Raw genomic sequence first — 22,520 nt, forward strand, 5'->3', positions numbered from 1 at the left:
CCAGAGAATATTACACAATCTGAAATAATTGCCCAGGCTTCAGTGTGAGAAAATAAGGCATCAAAATGCTGAAAGACATATGTACAAAATAGAGTAGAGCTCAGCTATGACTGACTTAGAAAAGAAAGAAAAAGCAAAATAGGTGAAGCAGAACAAAATCTGTTTAGTTGTACTAAATTGTGTACCCCAAATGCAAGTAGTACAAATAGAAAATAGTCAGTAGCAAGTCTATAAAACTAGAGAGTTTAATACACAAGAACATCACATTCAGGGGTCAAAAACATGTCTAAACCGTTAATTTATTATAAGCACGTCAAATCCAGATAGAATAGTGTAATGACTTAGGATGACTAATTCACACATTCTAAATCAGTCATGGTGAGGCAAGTATACTGTGGATACCTGTGGCCAGGATATTAGGTGTTTTTCCGACCAGCAGTGGCTGCTTAGCCTGTACAACTCATTGGCAGGCTCAACAGAGCGGGGGCTGACTGTGGCTCTAAGCATGAATCTTCAAATCCAGTGGTTACTTGCGTTTAGTAAGAGATGTCTGACTCAGACATAGGTAGATTGCAGCCAGAACGGAAAACCTGTCCCTAACTGCAGGTACCTGTTGGATGTACAGATACATGCTTACAACTGCAGACCACCCAGGTTTCTTTCAGCTTGTCATTGAGTTGTACAGGCTAAGTGTCCACTGCTGATATGAGCATCTGGAAACCTAGCCACAGGTATCTGCAGAATACTTGCTGCACCATGGCCAGTGTAGGACATGTGAATAAAGCCTTACTCTTCAAGGACCCAGATTATGTCTACTAAGGACTGTACTGTACCTATTTAATTCCAGGGAAAAAAATTATAACACTTCAAAACTTAGCATTATAGTAAACTTTGCATTAAATAATTTTTATTCCCAGAAGAAAGGGGCTAAAAAATATTTGTCCAAAAAATCTAGCTGTAAAATTATGAAAGGAAGTGTACTTATTAACTGGAGAACAGCTGAGGGAACATTCACTTTTTTGCCCTAAACCAATGAGGGCCACAATGAGGGCCATGGAGAAAGAGCTAAATATGGCTCCCAAAAAAAACAGTTTAGCATGACCTGCTTTACATAATAGTATAAGGTGTAGTACTATTAAATTCTTGTCCAATACATGAAAAACCTTTAATGACAACATGCTAAATGCTAAGTTTCAAAAATGTGGAGCAGAAATTCTGTTGTACTTGTACAGTGTTTCCTGATGATGCCCTCGGTCTTAAATAATGGTATTGACACAGTGATCAATGCAGGTGAAATATCAAGACATGGGTTAATCTGAGACGAGATATGGCACATTACACTTTTTATTGAATGGACTGGAATTCATTGCCTACAAAGAACGGGGGCAGGTTTTGCATTTTTGTAATCACTTCAGCAATACAGTCCTGAATGACCATGGCATATAAGAAAAAACAGTGACTTACATTTTGCTGGCAATTGATACCCGCAGGTAATTTTAGCTTGTCCCGTAGGGCAGCCTCCCAACGTACGACATTCAGCCATGAGATAAGGCCCTGATGCTCGGTGTATACACCCATCCACTGCCAATTACATAAAAATGGCTTGTTAGTATAATATAAACAAAATAAAATAAAATTCACAGTGCATTTCATTTTAGAAAATCATAAAAAAAAAAACTAACATATAGCACTTGAGCTGACACATTACAGCAATACAAATGTCTACATGAAAGAAACAAACAATAACATCCCCATGGTCAAATATTTTTCATTGAATGAATAATGCATATCAATTACATGCATTCTGAATACTTCAATTCAAGAACATGTATTTTTATTTCAAAGTTGCATGAAAAGAAACACAATCATATATGGGGCAATATTTTCTACAAAGTAATGACATTTTAAATGTAGCCTTTTCAACAGATTACTTTCCTGAAAAGATGAAGTTAATAATGTATTTATATGTAGTCAAGGAGATGTGATGGGACCCCACCTAAAAACCAATAAAGGCCCGCGTACTTCTCTACTCAAAATAAGTGATTGTAACAGACACACCTTTCCTCTTCCTCTCATACATTCCCAGATACAAGCTCCCTTACCAGATCAGACTGACCATACAAATGAAGGGTCATCCAATTTGCATGTCAGGAGATTGTGACCGGCTTTCTATGGAGCCGGTTCACACATTTCCAGAACGGCTCCGGGGCGAATTGCACAGGGGTCCTGTGTGTCTTCTGGTCTGTTTCAGGCAAAAATTCAGGCTGAAATCAGACCTTAAACGGTGAACAGGGACGCACCGGACCCCTGCTGTGAGCCACTCCGTGCTGTGGTGTGAACCCAGTCTAAGAGAGAACTGCATCCAGTGGAACTGTACTGAATACAGTTTAAAAAACCGTAGCATGTTTGAACTGTTAAAGCCAATCCCTCTCATAATATAGAATCCTATTGCTTTCATAGAACTCTTAGAAAGCCTCCCAAGTAATATAGTCATACAGTTTATTTAAAAATCTTAGCCAAATGCTATTGTTATCTGCTTATTATGTAGAACGAAGGTGACTACCCCCAAATGCTGCTGGGCCCCATAGAAATTGTATGGTTATAATTATACCCTTGTATTTAGCGTTGATGTTTGAAATGTATCTTAAACCAAAACTGATTTTATGTTTTGAATAAAGATGGGTAGGATTAAAACCTCTGTCAGTTATTTATTGCTGTTTTCTCACTGGTGACCACTGTCACTAGGACTGAAAGTATGGGAAAAGCCAAAATTGTAGGTTGTCACCAAGACACTGATAATGGTGAATTCTTCCTAATTTCTATTGTGTCACTGGTGGCACAAATAAATACCTGACAAGGGTTTTACCATCCCCTACTTAACAAAAAAAACATATACTTCAGTGCCTGCTTACATTGTGCTCAACATCCACCAAAAGTCACCATTAGAAAGAGAAAGATTTAAGTCTAAAGCCTTGTACACATGATCGGATTGTTGGCCAACAGAGCGTCAGACTTTTGTCAAAAGGACTTGTGTCGGGATCTTGTCTTGCATACTAACGGCACACAATTGTCGGCCAACAAACACGAACTACGTGGAATTTCAGCTCTTGAGCGCCACCCTTTGGGCACCTTCTGCTAATGTTGTGTTTGGTGAGCATTGATTCTGAGCATGCGTGTTTGTACTTTGGACTTTTGTGTGATGGATTTGTGTACAGATGATACGAAAATGTAACAACAGACCGTTGTCCGCCGGAAATTTACTAGCCTGCCATCCAACATTTGTTGGCCGAAAGTTGGACAACAATTGTCTGAAAGAGCGTACGAACAGTCGGATTTTAGGCCAACAGTCTGTCATCACACAATCCCCTGCCAACAATCGGATTGTGTGTACGAGGCTTTGGGATGACCATAAAAATATAGGCAATTTGATGTAACCATTTCTTGCAATGACCAGGATGGTTTTGACCTTCATAGGTGATGATAATGAGCTCCTGACTGTTAGAGGTGCCCAATATGCATAGATTTTTTTCAGCTCTTTATGCAAGAATGTTAGCTCCTCCATTCTGTAGTGAACCAAAAGAAGAAACCACAGTGAAGCAGGTATTCAACACCAAGAAATAACAATAAAAACAGCATGTATCAAATCACCAGCTCTTTCACCGCAGATCTAGACTCACGGTGCTTCGCCTGACATCACAGATTCAGGGAGCAGTCGAATTTCTTGTAAGTGTAAGTGTTATTTCTTGTAAGTGTAACTTTTTAGGGGGGGTTTTTTAATAAATTTAAAAGCAGAGAACACTATGGTACTTGTGTTTTTTCTTTCATGTCCTAAACCCTGGAAATATACGTGGAATTGATTATTGAAAAGCGAGTGGAGAAATGTGTTGTTTGGAGACAATTCAAACGTTGATTACCCACACAGAGATGCAGTCTGGGGACTGTAGGAATTACTACCATTGGTAAAGTGGATTGATCCTGGTGGACATGAGGAGTGATCTGTCTATGAGTTTTATTCTCATCCTTGAGGTGAGCAGGCATTTTAACAGGTGGTGTTGTGCACTGAATATCGGATCCATCTAAATACTATTTTACACAGCAGTGACAGCTTTGGAAATATACATATGAACTGCTTTTTTATTTTTGATAAATTGTTTTATGGAATGTGTAATTATTTGTTTACTTAAGATTTATAGATATGCAGTGCTGCACTATTTTCACAAAATTAATATTGCAATAGGTGTGGTATATCACTATAAGTGTTCAGCAGCTGTGTAGACACTTAGAGGGGTATATTTGATTTTTTTTCACATCATTATAGGAGTAATTTATTATTATTAATTTTATTATTGTGGCGCTGATTGTTTTTCTCACAATATGTATGTCTATATGAAAGCTGCCATTTCTCTTTTAAATAAAAAATGTTAAGCTAATAATCAAATACATATGTTTTTCACCTCACCCTCAGGGCTTAATCATGGACTCCATAATTAAGCCCCTGGGTCAGAGCAAAACGTTCTGGGCGGTGTGGCTTGGACAGAGTCTGCTGAGGCTATCATTCCTATGACATACGGCTTTATATGCTGTACAGTGACATTTCCAATGCTCTTATGTATGGAGTCAGGATGGACTCACATCTAGTCTGCACCCACAGCAGGATCCATTGTATAGGCCTTTAAAAGCCTTAGTGGAGTGTTTTTTCCAGGCTCACAATCAAATACTAAATTATTTTTTTTTTTATATCTTATACATCACTTTATGATGCAATTAAAAAAAGAAAATAAACAAAAAAACTAAAACCCTGACCACATAAACAGAACACATATATAAAATATCTAGCAAAGCATTAAACAGACTGAAAAAAATCAAACATCTAATAATCCATGCTAGAGAACATAGAAAAGTGATGACAGAAAAAAAGACCAAGTGGTCCATTGAGCCTGCCTGTTTTTTTTTTTGTTTTTTTTAATACACGTTTTGTATTATTTTTTTTTTTTAGATCTATGTTTGTTCCAGGCATGTTTGAAACCACTTACTGTTGATGGACTTACTACCTCTGCTGAAAGTCTATTCCAAGAATCAACTACCTATTCAGTGAAATAATACTAAGATTCCTTCTGAACTTTCCTCAACTTAGTTTGAGATCATGTCCCCGTGTTCTTGATTTTGGTTTCATATTGAAAATACTGACCTCATCTTGAACCTTATTCACCCCCTTGATGTATTTAAAGTTTTGTCTAAAAATACACCAACAAAATTATGCCTTCCATTATCCAAAAATAATACCCAAGTATTAATTGCAATACTTTGTCAGAAATTATCTAACATTTACTTCAAAGTCATTTTAATCTTCCTGCCTCGACTAAGACGCACAAAGCCATGTTTACCCAGGATAGAGCACCCAGGATTACATTAAATGTGTAGTTTATGTCATTAACATGATCAATGTCCAATTACAATTATCCTTTACTTCTGATGTACTGCCAAACACGTGGGATCAGAAAGAGTTAAAGGACTAGCATGTGCTCCTTTCTAGAAAGTTGGCTCAATGACTCTGCTAAGGGTATTCACATTTCACTATTTTTATATATCAAGACTAGAAATATTTGACACATTTTTCCTCAGGCAACAGTCTATATACATTAGCATCTGTGACCAATGGCATCTTTTGAGCATTGTCCTGGGATATGATATCACTCAGCCTGGCCCTCACTGGAATGTCACACTATATCAAAATGCCTTGTCAGTGTACACATTGAAAGTCGACAGCCTGTGATCTATCTCCATGAAATTCTCAGGGAGGGAGACAGACAGTTGTGCTAATGTACTTATTACAGAGAATTCACTCATTTTCTCGTAGTAACAAATGTCTCGGATCATCTCCATATTGATGGGCTTAGTGGGGTCAAATGTGGTCATGTCTAGCTTTGCTGGTAGCCAAAACTAACGATGTCCAAAGCTGTGAACTCTTGAATAATCCGACCGGTAGATTCTTTGACCAGTACCGTCAATCCCTATACAGACAAGTAGGATTAGTAACATTTCATAGAGTATCTCTAGAAAGAGCTGCTTTTCAAAAAGGATTTTTTTTTTTAAATATTTTTATAAAGTACAGAATAAACATATGTAAAAAACGTTTTACATCACTCTGAACATATAGGCTGGAACTGTAAAGATTTTGCGCATAAACCTCAGACCTCATGCAGGTCATACATGGGTCAAATTCTGAACGAAACTTTGTGTGTTTTGTGATCTGATGATGCCCCCATTGATTTCGAAATTTGACCAACTAAGCCTTCAATTTCACCTCAAGTTGCTACAGAAAATAATTTTCGTGGCAGGGAATCTTCTTTTCATTCCGTAAATGTTATTTTCTTGTGCTCATGCACATTTCTTTTTTGAACACACGATTCTCCCATCACTGATCAGAAAATCATTTGTTTTTCAAATAATTTCCAACATGCCCGATCACTCAAATTCGATGGCCGCACAAAAATCGGCCATTGCTGCGGCCCACTAATGCTGTGAAATTTGAACTAAATTTTTTAGATACGACTGTCGAAAGAAAACTATTTTGAAATTTGACCAATGTATGACCGGCCTTAGATGTACTAATTATTCACAAGTCTCATGATCAAGATTCACAGGTTGGGTGATATCTATGCGCTGTACAAATAGAGAAATTATCAAGATCTAACATAGCCAAGATATAAAATCGCACATGTCCCTGAAATGCAGAGTTTCAGCTTTTAAAGGATATTTCCACTTTTTTATAACAAAATCTGAGAAAACTCCACTATATATGTTGGTTATGCGTTCCCAATCACACAGCATACCTAAAAGAAAATGTAAAAATTGCCTTTTAGATATCTCTAAGGAGAAGGTGTCATGGATGAGTCTAAGGTCTCTTTCACAGGAAGGGTCCGATCAGGTCCGCCTGTCAGTTTTTCAAGTGGACCTGATCGGACAGTCCATTCAACCCTAATGCCCCGTACACACGGTCGGAATTTCTGACGGAAAATGTGTGATAGGACCTTGTTGTCGGAAATTCCGACCGTGTGTAGGCTCCATCACACATTTTCCATCGGATTTTCCGACACACAAAGTTTGAGAGCAGGATATAAAATTTTCCGACAACAAAATCCGTTATCGGAAATTCCGATCGTGTGTACACAAATCCGACGGACAAAGTGCCACGCATGCTCAGAATAAATAAAGAGATGAAAGCTATTGGCCACTGCCCCATTTATAGTCCCGACGTACGTGTTTTACATCACCGCGTTTAGAACGATCGGATTTTCCGACAACTTTGTGTGACCCTGTGTATGCAAGACAGGTTTGAGCCAACATCCGTCGGAAAAAATCCTAGGATTTTGTTGTCGGAATGTCCGAACAAAGTCCGACCGTGTGTACGGGGCATAAGGAGCGGTGCTCAACCCGATCTGCTAAAAACAAACAGAAGGTGATCTGTCCTCCCCGTCTAGGTAAATCGGAGGGCAGTCAGGTATAAACAGACAGTGGAGTCCATTTACACCCATCGACCATAGAGTAGAGTGGGCTTTGTCTGTGTCCACTCTACAAAAACTGAGAAGGACACAAACCTGTCACCTACCTGCTCTGCTGTGATTCCCCTGGTTCGGTTCGCAACAGAACACTGTGAACAGGAAAAAAATTAGTGCGAACATGCGAACACCGTTAAAGTCTATGGGACACAAATGTGAAAAATCAAAAGTGTTCATTTTAAAGGCTTATATGCAAGTGCAAGTTATTGCCATAAAAATTGTATGGGGACCAAGGGACATGTATCAATGCAAAAAAAGTTTTTAAAACTGATGTTTTTTCAGGAGCAGTGATTTTAATAATCCTTAAAGTGAAACAATAAAAATGAAATATTCCTTTAAATATTGTGCCTGGGGGCCCCCTTAGCCTGCCTGTAAAGTGGCACATCTGTGTCATGTGTTTTACTGTTCTGCAGCAAAATTACATTTCTAAAGGAAAAAACGTAATTTAAAATTGCTCGCGCCTGTAATGTATTGCCGGGTCCCAGCAATATACAGTGGATATAAAAAGTCTACACACCCCTGTTAAAATGTCAGGTTTCCGTGATGTAAAAAAATTAGACAAAGATAAATCATTTCAGAATTTTTTTCCACCTTTAATGTGACCTACAAACTGTACAACTCAGTTGAACAACAAACTGAAATCTTTTAGGTGGAGGGAAGTAAAAATAAAAAAATAAAATAATGTGGTTGCATAAGTGTACACACCGTTAAACGAATACTTTGTTGAAGCACCTTTTGATTGTATTACAGCATCCAGTCTTTTTGGGTTTGAGTCTATCAGCATGGCACATCTTGACTTGGAAATATTTGCCCAATCTTCTTTACAAAAACATTCAAAATATTTCAAATTGCAAGGGCATCTCGTGTGCATAGCCCTCTTCAGATCACTCCACAGATTTTCAATCAGATTCAGGTCTGGGCTCTGGCTAGTCCATTTGAACACTTTGATCATCTTCTGGTGAAGCCATTCCTTTGTTCATTTGGATTTATGCTTTAGGTCATTGCCATCCTGAAAGGTAAAGTTCCCCTTCATACATGCATTTGGGAGATTTCAGATGTGTTTTTGCAAAATTTAGCTGGGCTTGAATGTTTGACTTCGTAAGAGAAGGCTTCTGTCTTGCCACTCTACCACATAGCCCAGACATACAAAGAATACGGGAGCTTTTTGTCATATGTACCACACAGCCAATATTTGCCAGCTATTCCTGCAGCTCCTTTGGGCCATGGCTTTTGTTGTGGGATGCGACTAAGAAAAAGTTAGGAAAGACCTATTAGAACAGCTGAACTTTATTTAGAGTTAATCAGAGGCACTTTAACCACTTGACCACTGGGCACTTAAACCCCCTTCCTAACCAGACCAAATTTTCAGCTTTCGGTGCTCTCACATTTTTAATGACAATTACTCAGTCATACAACACTGTACCCATATGAAATTTTTGTCCTTTTTTCACACAAATAGAGCTTTCTTTTGGTGGTATTTAATCACTGTTTGGTTTTTTATTTTTTGCGCTATAAAAGAAAAAACACTGAAAATTCTGTAAAAAAAAGAATTTTTCTTTGTTTCTGTTATAAAATTTAGCAAATTAGTCATTTTTCTTCATAAATTTTGGCCAAAATTTATACTGCTACATATCTTTGGTAAAAATAAGTACAAATTGGTGTATATTATTTGGTCTTTGTGAAAGTTATAGAGTCCAAAAGCTATGGTGCCAATATCTGAAAATTGATCACACCTGAAGTACTGACAGCCTATTTAAATTCTTGAGACCCTAACATGCCAGAAAAGTACAAATACCCCCCAAATGACCCCTTTTTGGAAAGAAGACAATCCAAGGTATTTAGAAAGATGCATGGTGAGTTTTTGAAGTTGTAATTTTTTCCCACAATTCTTTGCAAAATCAAGATTTTTTTTTCTTTTTTTTTTTACAAAATTGTCATATTAGCAGGTTATTTCTTACACACAGCATATGAATACCACAAATTACACCCCAAAACACATTCTGCTATTACTTCCGAGTACGGCGATACCACATGTGTGAGACTTTTACACAGCGTGGCCACATACAGAGGCCTAACATGCAGGGAGCACCTAGACCAATTCTGAATTTTCTCTCCTACATGTAAAAATCATCATTTATTTGCTAGAAAATTATATAGAACCCCAAAACATTATATATGTTCTTTTAGCAAAGACCCTAGAGAATACAATGGCAGTGGTTGCAACTTTTTATCTCGCACGGTATTTGCGCAACAATTTTTCGAACGCTTTTTTTTGGGGGAAAAAAACAGTTTTGTGCTTTAAAAAAAACAAAACAGTAAACTTAGCCCAATGTTTTTGCATAATGTGAAAGATGAAGTTATGCCGAGTAAATAGATACCTAACTTGTCACCCTTCAAAATTGCACACACTCGTGGAATGACGCCAAACTTCGCTACTTAAAAATCCCTATAGGCGACACTTTAAAAAAATTTTATGGTTATATGATTTGAGTTACAGAGGAGGTCTAGGGCCAAAATTATTGGTCTCTAATGTTCACAGCGATACCTCACATGTGTGGTTTGAACACCGTTTTCATATGTGGGCGGGACTTATGTATGCATTCACTTCTGCATGCAAGCACACGGGGACAGGGGCGCTTTAAATTTTTTTTTTTTTTGATTGTTCATTTTACTTTATTTTAGTATGACACTTTTTTCCAAAAAATACATTTTTTGATCACTTTTTTTCCTATTACAAGAAATGTAAACATCCCTTGTAATAGAAATATGGCACGACAGGTCCTCTTTACAGTGAGATATGGGGTCAATAAGACCCCACATCTCACCTCTAGGCTGGGAAGCCTGAACTAAAAAAAAAAAAAAAAACGATCCTGGCTTTGATCGTAGCGGTGAGTCGGTAGAAGCACCGGAGGGCAGCAGGAGGGGGGACGTCCCCTCTCACCTCCCGTAAGAATGATCAGTGGATCAGTGGAGCAGCCACTACCCTGTTTCCCTGAAAATAAGACCTAGCGTGATTGTCGGTGATGGCTGCAATATAAGCCCTACCCCCTGTCAGGAAAGACCAGCCAGTACTCAAGATGGCCGACGGAGAAGTCGACCTGTGACCTCAGCCTCTGCCAGAACACCTTCGGTGCACCTGTGTGCACATTACCAAGAGGCTATTTAAACTTGGTCTGTGCTTGCATCCAGTGCTGTCCGTTCTACAGCGTTCCCGTGTGTTCCTGCCTGCTTTACCCGTGATACCTGCACCTGTTTACCGACCCGGCTTGCCTCTGACTCTGCTACCTGCTGCCTGCATCTGACCCCGCATCTGCCTGCTCCTTCTACTACCACGCTGCCAGCCCGTTGCCGACCCTGCCTGGATCCAGACTACGCTCCTGCTTCCGCTTCTGATCCTGACGTTCCCGCCAGTGTTTGACCCGGCTTGCCTGACCTGCATCTTCCGCTCATTGGCGAACCCTGCTCCAGCACTGTGCCACCTGCCGCTGTTCTACACTACAGTGAAGACGAACTGTTTGGCACTTGTGCGACTCTGCACTTCTGCTCCTCCTGTCTGGGTAGGGCTTATATTGCAGCCATCACCGACAATCATGCTAGGTCTTATTTTCGGGGGAAACAGGGTATGATCATTCTTATGGTGTAGGGAATCGCCGGATGAAAAAGTTGATATCTGAATGATGCCTGTAGTTGCAGGCATCATTCAGATATCCCTGCACAAAGTCAAAGATGTCATATGACGGCTGGCGGGCAGTGGTTAAAACACATTTTTTTTAACACAAGGTTGTCCATTTATACAATATTTCTAACACATAGCATGTACATACCAAAAATGACACCCCAAAATAGATTTTTCTACTCCTCCTGAGTACGGCGATATCACATGTATGAGACTTCGACAGCCTGGCCACATACAGAGGCCAAGTACAGCCGAGTATGGCTGAGCATGGCAGAGTATGGCTGAGCATGGTCGAGTATGGCTGAGCATGGCTGGGTATGGCTGAGTATGGCAGGGTATTGCAGGGTATCGCCGAGTATGACTGGGTATGGCAGAATATGGCTGGGTATCACCGAGTATTGCAGAGTATGGCTGGGTATTGCAGGGTATTGCAGAGTATGGCAGGGTATTGCAGAGTATTGCAGAGTATGGCAGGGTATTGCAGAGTATTGCTGGGTATTGCAGACTATTGCAGGGTATTGCAGAGTAGTGCAGGGTATTGGAGTATGGCTGAGCATGGATGGATGGATGGATGTGGCTCTGTGTCACAGAGCAGCACTGTGGGCACTACAGATCCAGCCCACAGCGCTGCTGCCATCCGATCTCTCCCCCTCTTCTCTCACACTGTACCGATCGGTACACAGAGGGGAGAGAGGAACCGGCGTCATGTCATGAAACCTGACCTTTCAACAGGGGTGTGTAGACTTTTTATGTCCACTGTAGATGAAAAATCAATGAAAAAATCGGTGTGGGTTCCCCCGCCCCAGTTTATACCAGGCCCTTTGGGTCTGGTATGGACTTTAAGGGAAATTCCACACCAAAATTAAAAAAAAAATGTTGTGGCACCCCCCAAAATCCATACCAGACCCTTATTCGAGCAAGCAGCCTAGCAGGCCAGGAAAGGGGGGGGAGCGAGTGCCCCCCCTAACCTTACCAGGCTGCTTGCACTCAACATGGGGAGGTTGCTTTGGGGTCCCCCCAAAGCACCTTGTTCCCATGTTGATGTGGACAAGGGCCTCGTCCCCACAACCCTGGCCATTGGTTGTGGGGGTCTGCAGGCGGGGGGGCTTATCGGAAACTGGAAGCCCCCTTTAACAAGGGGGCCCCCAGATCCCACCCCCCCATGTGAATGGGTATAGAAAATAGAAAAATATAAAAACCTCCGCCTCGATGGGAGGCGTCCCGCTGACTGCTGTCTTTTTGCTATAACAGCTCTTATAAAGTTAAGGACGGGGCCACCTGCTGACGTAACCAGATGACCCCACCCCCTCTGAAGGCACATGATGTCAGAAGGGGCATGGTCACTTAGTTACGTCTCCAGGTGGCCCCACCCTTGCCTATATAACAGCTGTCACAGCCAAGAGACTGTATATTAGAAACTGGTTTTCCTCTGATGGGACTTTATAAGGCAAGAGTCTTCAAAAATATCAAAAACATGTATAGTTTATTTGGTATCAAAAAGATTAAAAATATAACAAAACAACATATATAAATGCTGAAGAAAACTTGAAGAATGCTACAAAAAAGGTGTGGACAATAACAATATGCTTGTAAAGGTACACTGTGAACATAAAACCACATCAACTATACAAACTGGAGTCTAACCCACACGGGCCGACGCGTTTCGTGGTTTAAAAATGTGATTAAGACCTCTTCTTCAGAGGCTGGTGGTGAGATGAGTGACTATCTATATATTTACAAAAAGAACAAAACATCCTAAAGCAAATTCATGGTATGATAGCATCATATATATTTATGTAGCATGAAAGTCAAGATTGATTCAACATTATTAAGTGATATGCTCACCATTTGACTCCTGAACCCACAATTTGAAAGCATCCAACTTTAAAAACAGAGATGAAGCCAAGAGACCGCAGTCGGCGGGACGCCTCCCATCATGGAGGAGGTTGTTTTTTTTTTATTTTTCGGATCCGTCGGGTGGCATGATTGAAGATATGAAACCTTTTTTTTTCTTTTTTAATTAAGGAACTGTCAAAAACTGTGTATTGTGGTGTTTACATTTTGACAAGTTTTTTGGTGACACGTTTTTTGGTGAATGGGTACCCCATACCCATTCACATGGGGGCTGCGGGATCTGGGGTCCCCACTTGTTAAAAGAGGCTTCCAGATCGCGATAAGTCCCCCGCCCACAGACCCCCACAACCAATGGCCAGGATTGTGGGGACGAGGTCCTTATCCCCATCAACATGGGGACAAGGTGCTTTGGTGTTGAGGACAAGCGGCCTGGTATGGTTCAGGAGGGGGGCGTGCTCACTCGTCCTCCCCTACCCTGGCCTGCCAGACTGCTTGCTCAGATAAGGGCCTGGTGTGGATTTTCGGGAGACCCCGCACCATTTTTTTTTTCTTAATTTTGGCGTGGAGTTACCCTTAATATCCATACCAGACCCAAAGGGCCTGGTATGGACTTGGGGGGAACCCACGCCATTTTTTTCATAATTCTGTCATAGGGTTCCCTTTAACCACTTCAATACACTGCATTATATACTGTACACTGCCTGCACTGTATATATATATTCTACACTGAATGCAGTATACACTACATGGTATATATATATATATTAATAAACTGCCTGCACTGTATAGTCTTGACTATATACATTATTTATATATACACACACACACTAAACTGCCTGCATGCCACTAACTAACCTGCCTCTAGCTAACTTCTCTCATTCATTACACTATATATGGCTGCCGTGTAAGCAGCCTTATATAGTGTGGGGCGTGGACTTATCCCCCCGAGCCATGATTGGCTAACGGCATCCTGCCTTTGGCCAATCATGGCTCTCACAGCAGACATCAATGCACTGCGATCTTGCAGTGCATTATGGAGCGTTCTGCAGAGCTCGAAATTGCCACTGATGCCTCATAATGTTCGCAATTCGGCGAACGGGCGAACACCCAATGTTCGAGTCGAACTTACGTTCGGCTCAAACATCGGGCTTATCCCTAGCTGTGATCAGCAGGGGATCAGCAGACAGATTCTTTGCTGATAAAAAATGGAGTCTGCCCCGTGTGAAAGGCAACTATTTCTGTACATTGAGCAGAGTGAGCGATCCCTCATTAAAATACAATGCAGGGGAGTGATTTCTAAAGTATAAACTCTTTGTAGATAGAGTTCAAATCTAGTTTAAAGTGGTAGTAAACCACTGTGTGTGTGTTTTTTATTTTAATTTTTTGCAACCTGCAAGGTAAAGCCATAACGTGGTAGTATGCATTGCATACTACCACATTATGTGAAACTTACCCAAAAAGGAAGCCCTCCAGCGCCACGCTGTCACCGCTAAGAGGGCTTCCACCTTCTGTGTTCACCAACTCCGACTGTGTGAGTGAACGGAGCCGCGATGACATCACTCCCACGCATGCACGCAGGAGCCGCCACTTATGGCACAGGATTCTGAAGGAATGGCCCAGGTGGCCATTACTTCAGAGAGTATGCGCCGGAGAGGTCGCCGACTGCATGTACAGTAAATATCTCCTAAACGGTGCACATTTAGGAAATATTTACAGTACCTATATGCAGTGGCGGCTGGTGCTCAATATTTTGGTGGAGGGGTGGCAAACCAATGCCAATCCCCACGGGAGACGGATGGAAATGCTGCGATTCCTCCCCCCACGGGAGACGGACAGGAATGCGGCGACGATCAGAGGCCTCCTTACCTTAGGAAGGAGGCAAATCAGGCAGACATGGATCCGGGCTGCAGCTCCTCGCTCCGGGGCCATTGCTTCTCCTCCAGGCAGAACAGAAATTGGGTCCTGACTGAGACCCGATTGGCTGGGAGTCCTAGGACTTCCTGGCCAATTGGGTCTCAGGAACTGCTTCCCGATTGTGGCTGGGAGGAGAATCAGGAAGACAATAGCGAACATTGTCACATAAGTGGGTGGGCTCGGGGCGCAGTGCTCTGCCCTGAAGCCCACCCTTTTTTGAAGTCAACTAGATCCTCAGGCTCTAATCATGTGCTTAAAAAAAAAAAAAAAAAAAGACCCCATTGTAATCTATGCGTCCGACGCCTCACATGTAGATTAGGGGGCCGGACGCTTGGAGGGGGGGTGGCACCCATGCGCCCCCTATGGACGGGCCGCCACTGCCTATAGGTAAGCCTTATTATAGGCTGACCTATAGGTAAAAGTCAGAGCTGGGAGTTTACTCCCACTTTAAAGTGGATAATAAATAACTAATAAAGGTACCCAACATTTTTAAATTATAATATGTTAATAGGAACCTGTCACAAATATAAAGTAAATGTTATCCCAATTTGGCTGCAAAAGTAGAAATATACTTTAAAGTGGAACTAAAGTTTCTATTTAAAAAACTAAGCAGGCAGGCTTTATATTCCAGAAGAGACACACAATGCCTCTTCTGCAATATAATAAACTTACCTGCCTGTTCACAGTCTTCCTTGGAATGTAGATTGCTATTGCACAGAACAGGCAAGTATTACATGGTTGTTATTTAAAAAAAATAAATAAATAAACCCATAACCTTTAATATAACTTTAACATTACATAAAAGGAGAAAGCTAGGTAGGATTTATAAGCAAGTTTAACTGTTAAAAAGGTAATGAACAATTTTTTTATAGGATAAATTTGCCTTTGGAACAGGTTACGTTACACCCATTTTTAGGGTGGAACATGTAACATGTTCCAGCATCAGCATGTGCAGCCTCCCACCCCCCGTGACAGCAGGTCAAAGCGTTTTCTTCTGGGGCACAGGAGTGCACTTACTGTTGCTGTCTTATGACCTGTCAGCTGATGTCACAGAGCTGCTAAAGGCTCTGGAGGGATCGTGACCATATTGGTGGAATCCACTGAGCTGCCTGATTGACAGCTGGCTCTGGCTGTCAGTGCTCGGCTGAGAGCTGTAGCCAGCTGTACCTGCCCCCTCTCCAGCCTGGTGCTCAGTCACTGACAGTCACTGCTCTCTGCTCTTAGGAGGCCAAGAAATGAGTGATAATCATTCATGTGATCGCTCAGGTCTCGGTTTTAGAGCCATATGAAATACAGCTCTTAAAAATAGCCATCCCCCTTTTTCAAGAGACCAAAAGTAATTAGACAATTGAATCAAATATTTTTATGGCCACGTGTGGACTACTCCTTTGTTATTTCTTCATCAATTAAGCAGGTAAAAGGTCTGGAGTTGATTCTAAGTGTGGTATTTGCATTTGGAATATATTGCTGTGAACCTGCATTATACGTTCAAAGGAGCTGACCATGCAAGTGAAACAGGCCATTGTAAGGCTTCAAAAACTAAACAAATCCATCAGAGAGATAGCAGCAACATTAGGAGTGGCCAAATCAACAGTTTGGTACATTCTGAAGAAAATAGAAAGCACTGGTGAGCTCAGCAACATAAAAAGGCCTGGACGTCCACAGACAACAACAGTGGTGGATGAACGCAGGATCCTCTATATGGTAAAGAAAAACCCATTCACAAAATCCAGACAAGTGAAGGACACTCTCCAGGAGGTGGGCGTATCATTGTCAAAGTTTACAATCAAGAGAAGACTTTATGAGATCAAATACAGAGGGTTCACCACAAGGTGCAAACCATTCCTAAGCCTGAGGAATAGAAAAGCCAGATTAGACTTTGCCAAAAAACATCTAAAAAAGCCAAACCAGTTCTGGAAAAGCATTCTTTGGATGGGTGAAACTAAGATTAATCTGTATCAGAATAAGGAAGAAAAAAGTGTGGAGAAGGCTTGTTACATCTCATGATACAAAGCACACAACGTCATCTGTAAAACATGGTCGAGGCAATGTGATGGCATGGTCATGCATGGCTTCCAATGGCACTGGGACATTGGTGTTTATTGATAATGTGACAGAAGCAGCCGGATGAATTTTGCAGTGTTTAGAGATATACAGTCAACCCAGATTCAGCCAAATGCAGCAAAAGTTGATTGAACGGTGCTTCAGAGTACAGATGGACAATGATCCAAAACACACAGCAAAAGCAACCCAGGAGCTTTTGAAGGAAAGGAAGTGGACTATTCTGCAATGGCCGAGTCAATCACCTGATCTCAATCCAATTGAGCATACATTTCACTTGCTGAAGCCAAAACTAAAGGCAGAAAGACCCACAAAGAACAACAGAAGACAGCTGCAGTTAGAGCCTGGCAAAGCATCAGAAAGGAGGAAACCCAGTCTTTGGTAATGTCCATGGGTTCCAGACTTCAGGCAGTCATTGCCAGTAAAGGATTCTCAACAAAATATAAAAAAATATATATTTTTAGAATAATTATATTCATTTTTCCAATTACATTTGAGCCCCTGAAAATAGGGGGACTGTGTATAAAAATGGTTGGAATTCCTAAAATTTGTACTTGATATTTATGTTCAACCCCTTGAATTAAAGCTGAAAGTCTGCTCTTCAAATTAATTTGGATTGTTTCATTAAAATTTTATTCTGGTGGAAAACAGAGCCAAAAGTATGAAAATTGTGCCTGTGTCCAAATTAACCACTTCAGCCCTGGAAAGATTTGCCCCCTTAATGACCAGGTCATTTTTTGCGATACGGCACTGCGTCGCTTTAACTGACAATTGCACGGTCGTGTGATGTTGTACCCAAAATTGATGTGCTTTTTTCCCACAAATAGAGTTTTCTTTTGGTGGTCATATTTGCTCATCTCTGCGGTTTTTATTTTTTGCACTATAAATAAAAAAAAAGCGACAATTAAAAAAAAAAAAAAACTATATTTTTTACTTTTTGCTAATATATATATATATATATATATATATATATATATATATATATATATATATATATATATATATATATAAAACATTTTAAAAAACAAATTCCTTCATCAGTTTAGGTCACTATGTATTCTTCTACATATTTTTGGTAAAAAAAATCCCAATAAACGTACATGGATTGGTTTGCGCAAAAGTTATAGCGTCTACAAAATAGGGGATAGATTTATGGCATGTTTATTTATTTTATTTTTTTTTACTAGTAATGGCAGTGATCTGCAATATTTAGCAGGACTGCGACATTGCGGCGGACAGATCGGACACTTTTGACACATTTTTGGGACCATTGAAATTTATACAGTGATCAGTGCTATAAAAATGCACCGATTACTGTGTAAATGTCACTGGCAAGGAAGGGTAACACTAGGGGGCAATCAAGGGGTTAAATGTGTTCCCTGGGAGGTGTTTCTAACTGTGGGGGGATGGGACTGACTGGACGAGGAGACAGGAGACAGGAGATCTGTCTCTCCTCCCCTGTCAGAACGAGGATTTGTGCGATTGAGCCCACCGGCCACGTGCATCGGGTCCTCTGGCGTGCAGCGGGCCCGCGCCTGCTATGGCTCTTAAAGGAGCTGCCTTACATATACGGCGATTTTTGCAGGAGAGCCAACCTGCCGCCGTATATGTAAAGTAGCTGGTCGGCAAGTGGTTAATAATGATCTAACTGTATGTTTGTTTTTCTTTTTTTATCTACCCCAAACGTCTCCTTTACCTACTTCTGGACCACCAACCGCACATATACTGCAGCAGGCTGCATGAAAGAACGTACCTGTATGTTGTTTGCGACTTCCGGGTCTGGGGCGCGCGCTGCCAGTGACCCGCTCCCGCTGTGATTGGACAGAGCAGAAGCCAATCAGCGGGTCGGGCGGCCATGATGGCCACACGCGATTGTTTGGAGAACAGACAGAACGACTGTCTGCCTATGTAAACAAGGCAGATCGTCGTTCTGTCAGACCGGAAGAGCGAGATCTTGTGTTTCTGCTAATCAGGAACACAGATGTCGCTCTTCCTCAAGTTAGTCCATCTCCCACACAGTTAGAAAGCATTCCCTAGGAGCACATTTAACCCTTTGATCGCCCCTGATGTTAACCCCTTCCCTGCCAGTGTCATTTATACAGTGACAGCACGTTTTTTTTTTTTAGCACTGATCACTGTATTGCTGTCACTGGTCCCCAAAAAGTGTCACTTAGTGTCCCATTTGTCCGCCGCAATGTCGCAGTCCTGCTAAAAAAATCTCTAAATGGCGCCATTACTAGTAAAAATAAAAATGCCATAAAAATATCTCATAGTTTGTAGACATGATAACTTTTGCACAAACCAATCAATATAGGGTACTTGAGATTATTTTTACCAAAAATATGTAGCACAATACATACTGGCCTAAATTGATGAAGACATTTTATTTTTTACATATTTTTATTGGGTAATATTTAATAGCAGAAAGTAAAAAATATTGTTGTTTTTTTTCAAAATTGACACTCTTTTGTTGTTTACAGCGCAAAAAATAAAAACCGCAGAGGTGATCAAATACCACCAAAAGAAAACTCTATTTGTGGGGAAAAAAAAGGACATCAATTTAGTTTGGGTACAACGTCGCACGACCGCACAATTGTCAGTTAAAATAACGCAGTGCCGTATCGCAAAAAATGGCCTGGTCATTAAGGGGTAAAACCTTCTGGGGCTTAAGTGGTTAAAGTTCAGTTGAAAGCTGACATCAGCACACTGGCAGAAATGCATTGGATGCACCTGCTTTGGTAAATCGTTAAATCAGTGGGTTTAGTTCTGCTAAGAAATAAAAATGTTGATGTATTCTCATTCCATTATCCTGTACCAAGTGTCTTGTAGCTCTAAATAAATGTGTTTTTTTTCCTCATGTTTTATTACAGGGAAACATCATCAATATTCAGTAGTACAGCTGCGTCATAAAATTTATAAAGCTAAATCAAAGTTGTTCTTACGAACATGTTTTTATGTTCCGGATTATAAAAATAATTTTCTTAATTGTCGTAGACTCTCACATGTAATTATGTTGAATGTTCTAGTGCATTAGATTAATCAATGATCTCTGAATAAACACAATATGTGGTGTTGGCAAACAGCATCTGAGCATCCTCTCTGTCTCCTTTGCCTATCGACATGAATGTAACACAAGGGTTAGTTTGCTGAAGATATTCAATATCGAATTTAAAAAAAAGTAATTGATTTTAATCAAATTGTACACAAAATATGTACAGAGTACCTGCTGCCTTTGTACTATGAGGCAGCAATTTTAAAAGCTGAATAGTAAACAAAAATGCTAGGAGTATGAATTTCTGGCAGTAGATACATGCATAGTCTATTCTGCCAAAAGAATTTACCTCTTTCCACTAGAATTTTTTTTAATGTCCGTGTAGCCAGGTGCAGGGCTAAAGCATTATGGAGACAGAGACATTGCTTTTTATTCTTCTCTCCCTCTACTGAGATACTGATGTTATGGTGCACTATTCTCCTCCGGCCAGCAGGAGGACAGCTAAAGTCAAGCAAGCCCATGGACTTCTATGCAGATAGCTGAGAATGCAGGGAGTTGTAGTTTGAGACGACAGCCATATAATGGCTACACTACAATGGATACATTACACATCCCAATATGACGCTGAAGCATACACTCACCCTCTGCTTCCCACCTCTGATCACCAGAGGCTTTCAGGGAGAGACTGACAGGGTCCCCCTTCTATGGCAACCGCCCACAGCAGCATTCTGGGAACTGGTGAGAGGGCTATTTGCCCATTATTAACACTGCTAGTAGAAAACTGAGCCAGTGAGAGCAGGCCATCCAACCAATACAGCACAGCATCCATACCAGCCATGTACTGCACTTTTACCAAACCTATACTGCACTCATGCCAACCCTACAATGCAGTTATAATGAATTGTCACTGCATATGAACCACATCTACTGTGCACCTGTGCTGGGACTATACCATGCCTATACTGCATGCAGGTTAACTGGGACTGTTGTTAAGTGCACCAGTGCTCTTAGAGGGCCCCAACAATAGCTGGCAGAAGAACATCTCAAAGGACTGCCCCTCCTATAATAATTATTCTGCAAGCCCTCTTTGTTCCCCTGCCCCTTCCACTACCATTTTCTTTTGGACAGTGCATACCCAGTTGATCTAGGACTAGCATCGCCACCATAAATGTGCTCTGGTACAGTTCCAACATTCGGTAGATTAAACTTTACTACTGCTCACTGCTACACTTGAGGTGGCCTTGCTACTGTTTATGTTGATCTGGCCACCAAATGCAATGTCTAGTCCTTACTGCTAATCACTGTATATGCTAAATTGTATTATCGGTGTTAATCCATGTTATGCTTGCCTAGTTGCCAACTATATTGGGTGACAACATATTAACATATTGGGTGACAACATACTATCTGGTTTGGTGCCTGTTTTCTTTGATATAGCACTACTATTGGGTACTAAGTATTACTTATACTTGATTTTCTGTGGTATTGAATGTTTGTACACTCAGCCTGGTGTGTTAGAGGGAGTAAGGTTCTCAAGAAGGTTGAGACAAAGAACAGAGGACCCATCTTATCCAGTGGCTCCTACGGGGTTAGTGCTACATCTGTCTACACTGTCGCTTAATTTCAACCATCTTACAGATGTTTGGAATAGGCAAGGTGCTGTGGATGATGTAACCACTGTGTGTATGGGCAGAAATATCAGTGGCTGACCAATGGCCAAAGGGGATGCCTGGGAACCGAGAAGTAGCAGCAGCGGAGATGGAAGTGGCTGTGATTACTTGCACATTATGGCAAATGCTCACCAAGCACACAGTGGTTTAATACTTGTTTAATATTCAATATGTCTAAATATCCAGGATAGCACTGCACAATAGTTATGTTACTATTTCATAGTAAAGTGATAGAATAATAATGGCACCTATGAAAAAACAAAAAGGTCTCAGTAGGTGGAAGTCAGTTGTATTCACCAATGGATTATCAGACACTCTACTAGCAGGATCTCTTTACAGATTTTCCTGGATCTTCTCCTCCACTTCTATCAGTGCAGCCCTTACATAGCTAAGCAAAGACAGGGAATGATTCAATTGTTCTCATCTAAGACCCCTTTCACACCGGAGGTGTTTTTCAAGCGCTACAGAGCTAAAAATAGCACCTGCATAGCACCTGAAAAAAGCCTCAGCTGCAAACCCAGTGTGAAAGCCCGAGTGCTTTCACACTAGGGCGCTACACTGGCAGGGCATCACAAAAAGTCTTGCCAGCAGCTTCTTTGCAGCGGTGGAGGAGCTGTGAATACACCGTTCCTCCACCGCTCCTGCCCATTTAAAACAATGGGGCAGCGCTGCCACACCGCCTGCAAAGCGCCGCTGCAGCGGCGTTTTGCGGGTGGATTTAACCCCTTTTTTTTAAAACCGTCCCGCTAGCGGGCGAATAACGCCGCTTAAAGTGGAGTTACACCCAAAAGTGG

At 41.1% G+C, this 22,520-nt stretch overlaps 1 protein-coding gene across 6 annotated transcripts in view; it reads right to left on the reverse strand.

The window, feature by feature from the left end:
- MACROD2 (mono-ADP ribosylhydrolase 2) overlaps positions 1 to 22,520 on the reverse strand; it is a 3,509,413-nt gene that overhangs the window by 2,109,272 nt on the left and 1,377,621 nt on the right. For all 6 annotated transcript variants that reach the window (XM_073628250.1, XM_073628248.1, XM_073628249.1 and 3 more), the window contains exon 5: positions 1,465 to 1,581. In XM_073628250.1, coding sequence (XP_073484351.1) covers positions 1,465 to 1,581 — 117 coding nt within the window. The remainder of the gene's footprint in view (positions 1 to 1,464; positions 1,582 to 22,520) is intronic.

This window comes from Aquarana catesbeiana, linkage group LG04 (assembly GCF_042186555.1).
Source record: "Aquarana catesbeiana isolate 2022-GZ linkage group LG04, ASM4218655v1, whole genome shotgun sequence".
Taxonomy (NCBI): Eukaryota; Metazoa; Chordata; class Amphibia; order Anura; family Ranidae; genus Aquarana; species Aquarana catesbeiana.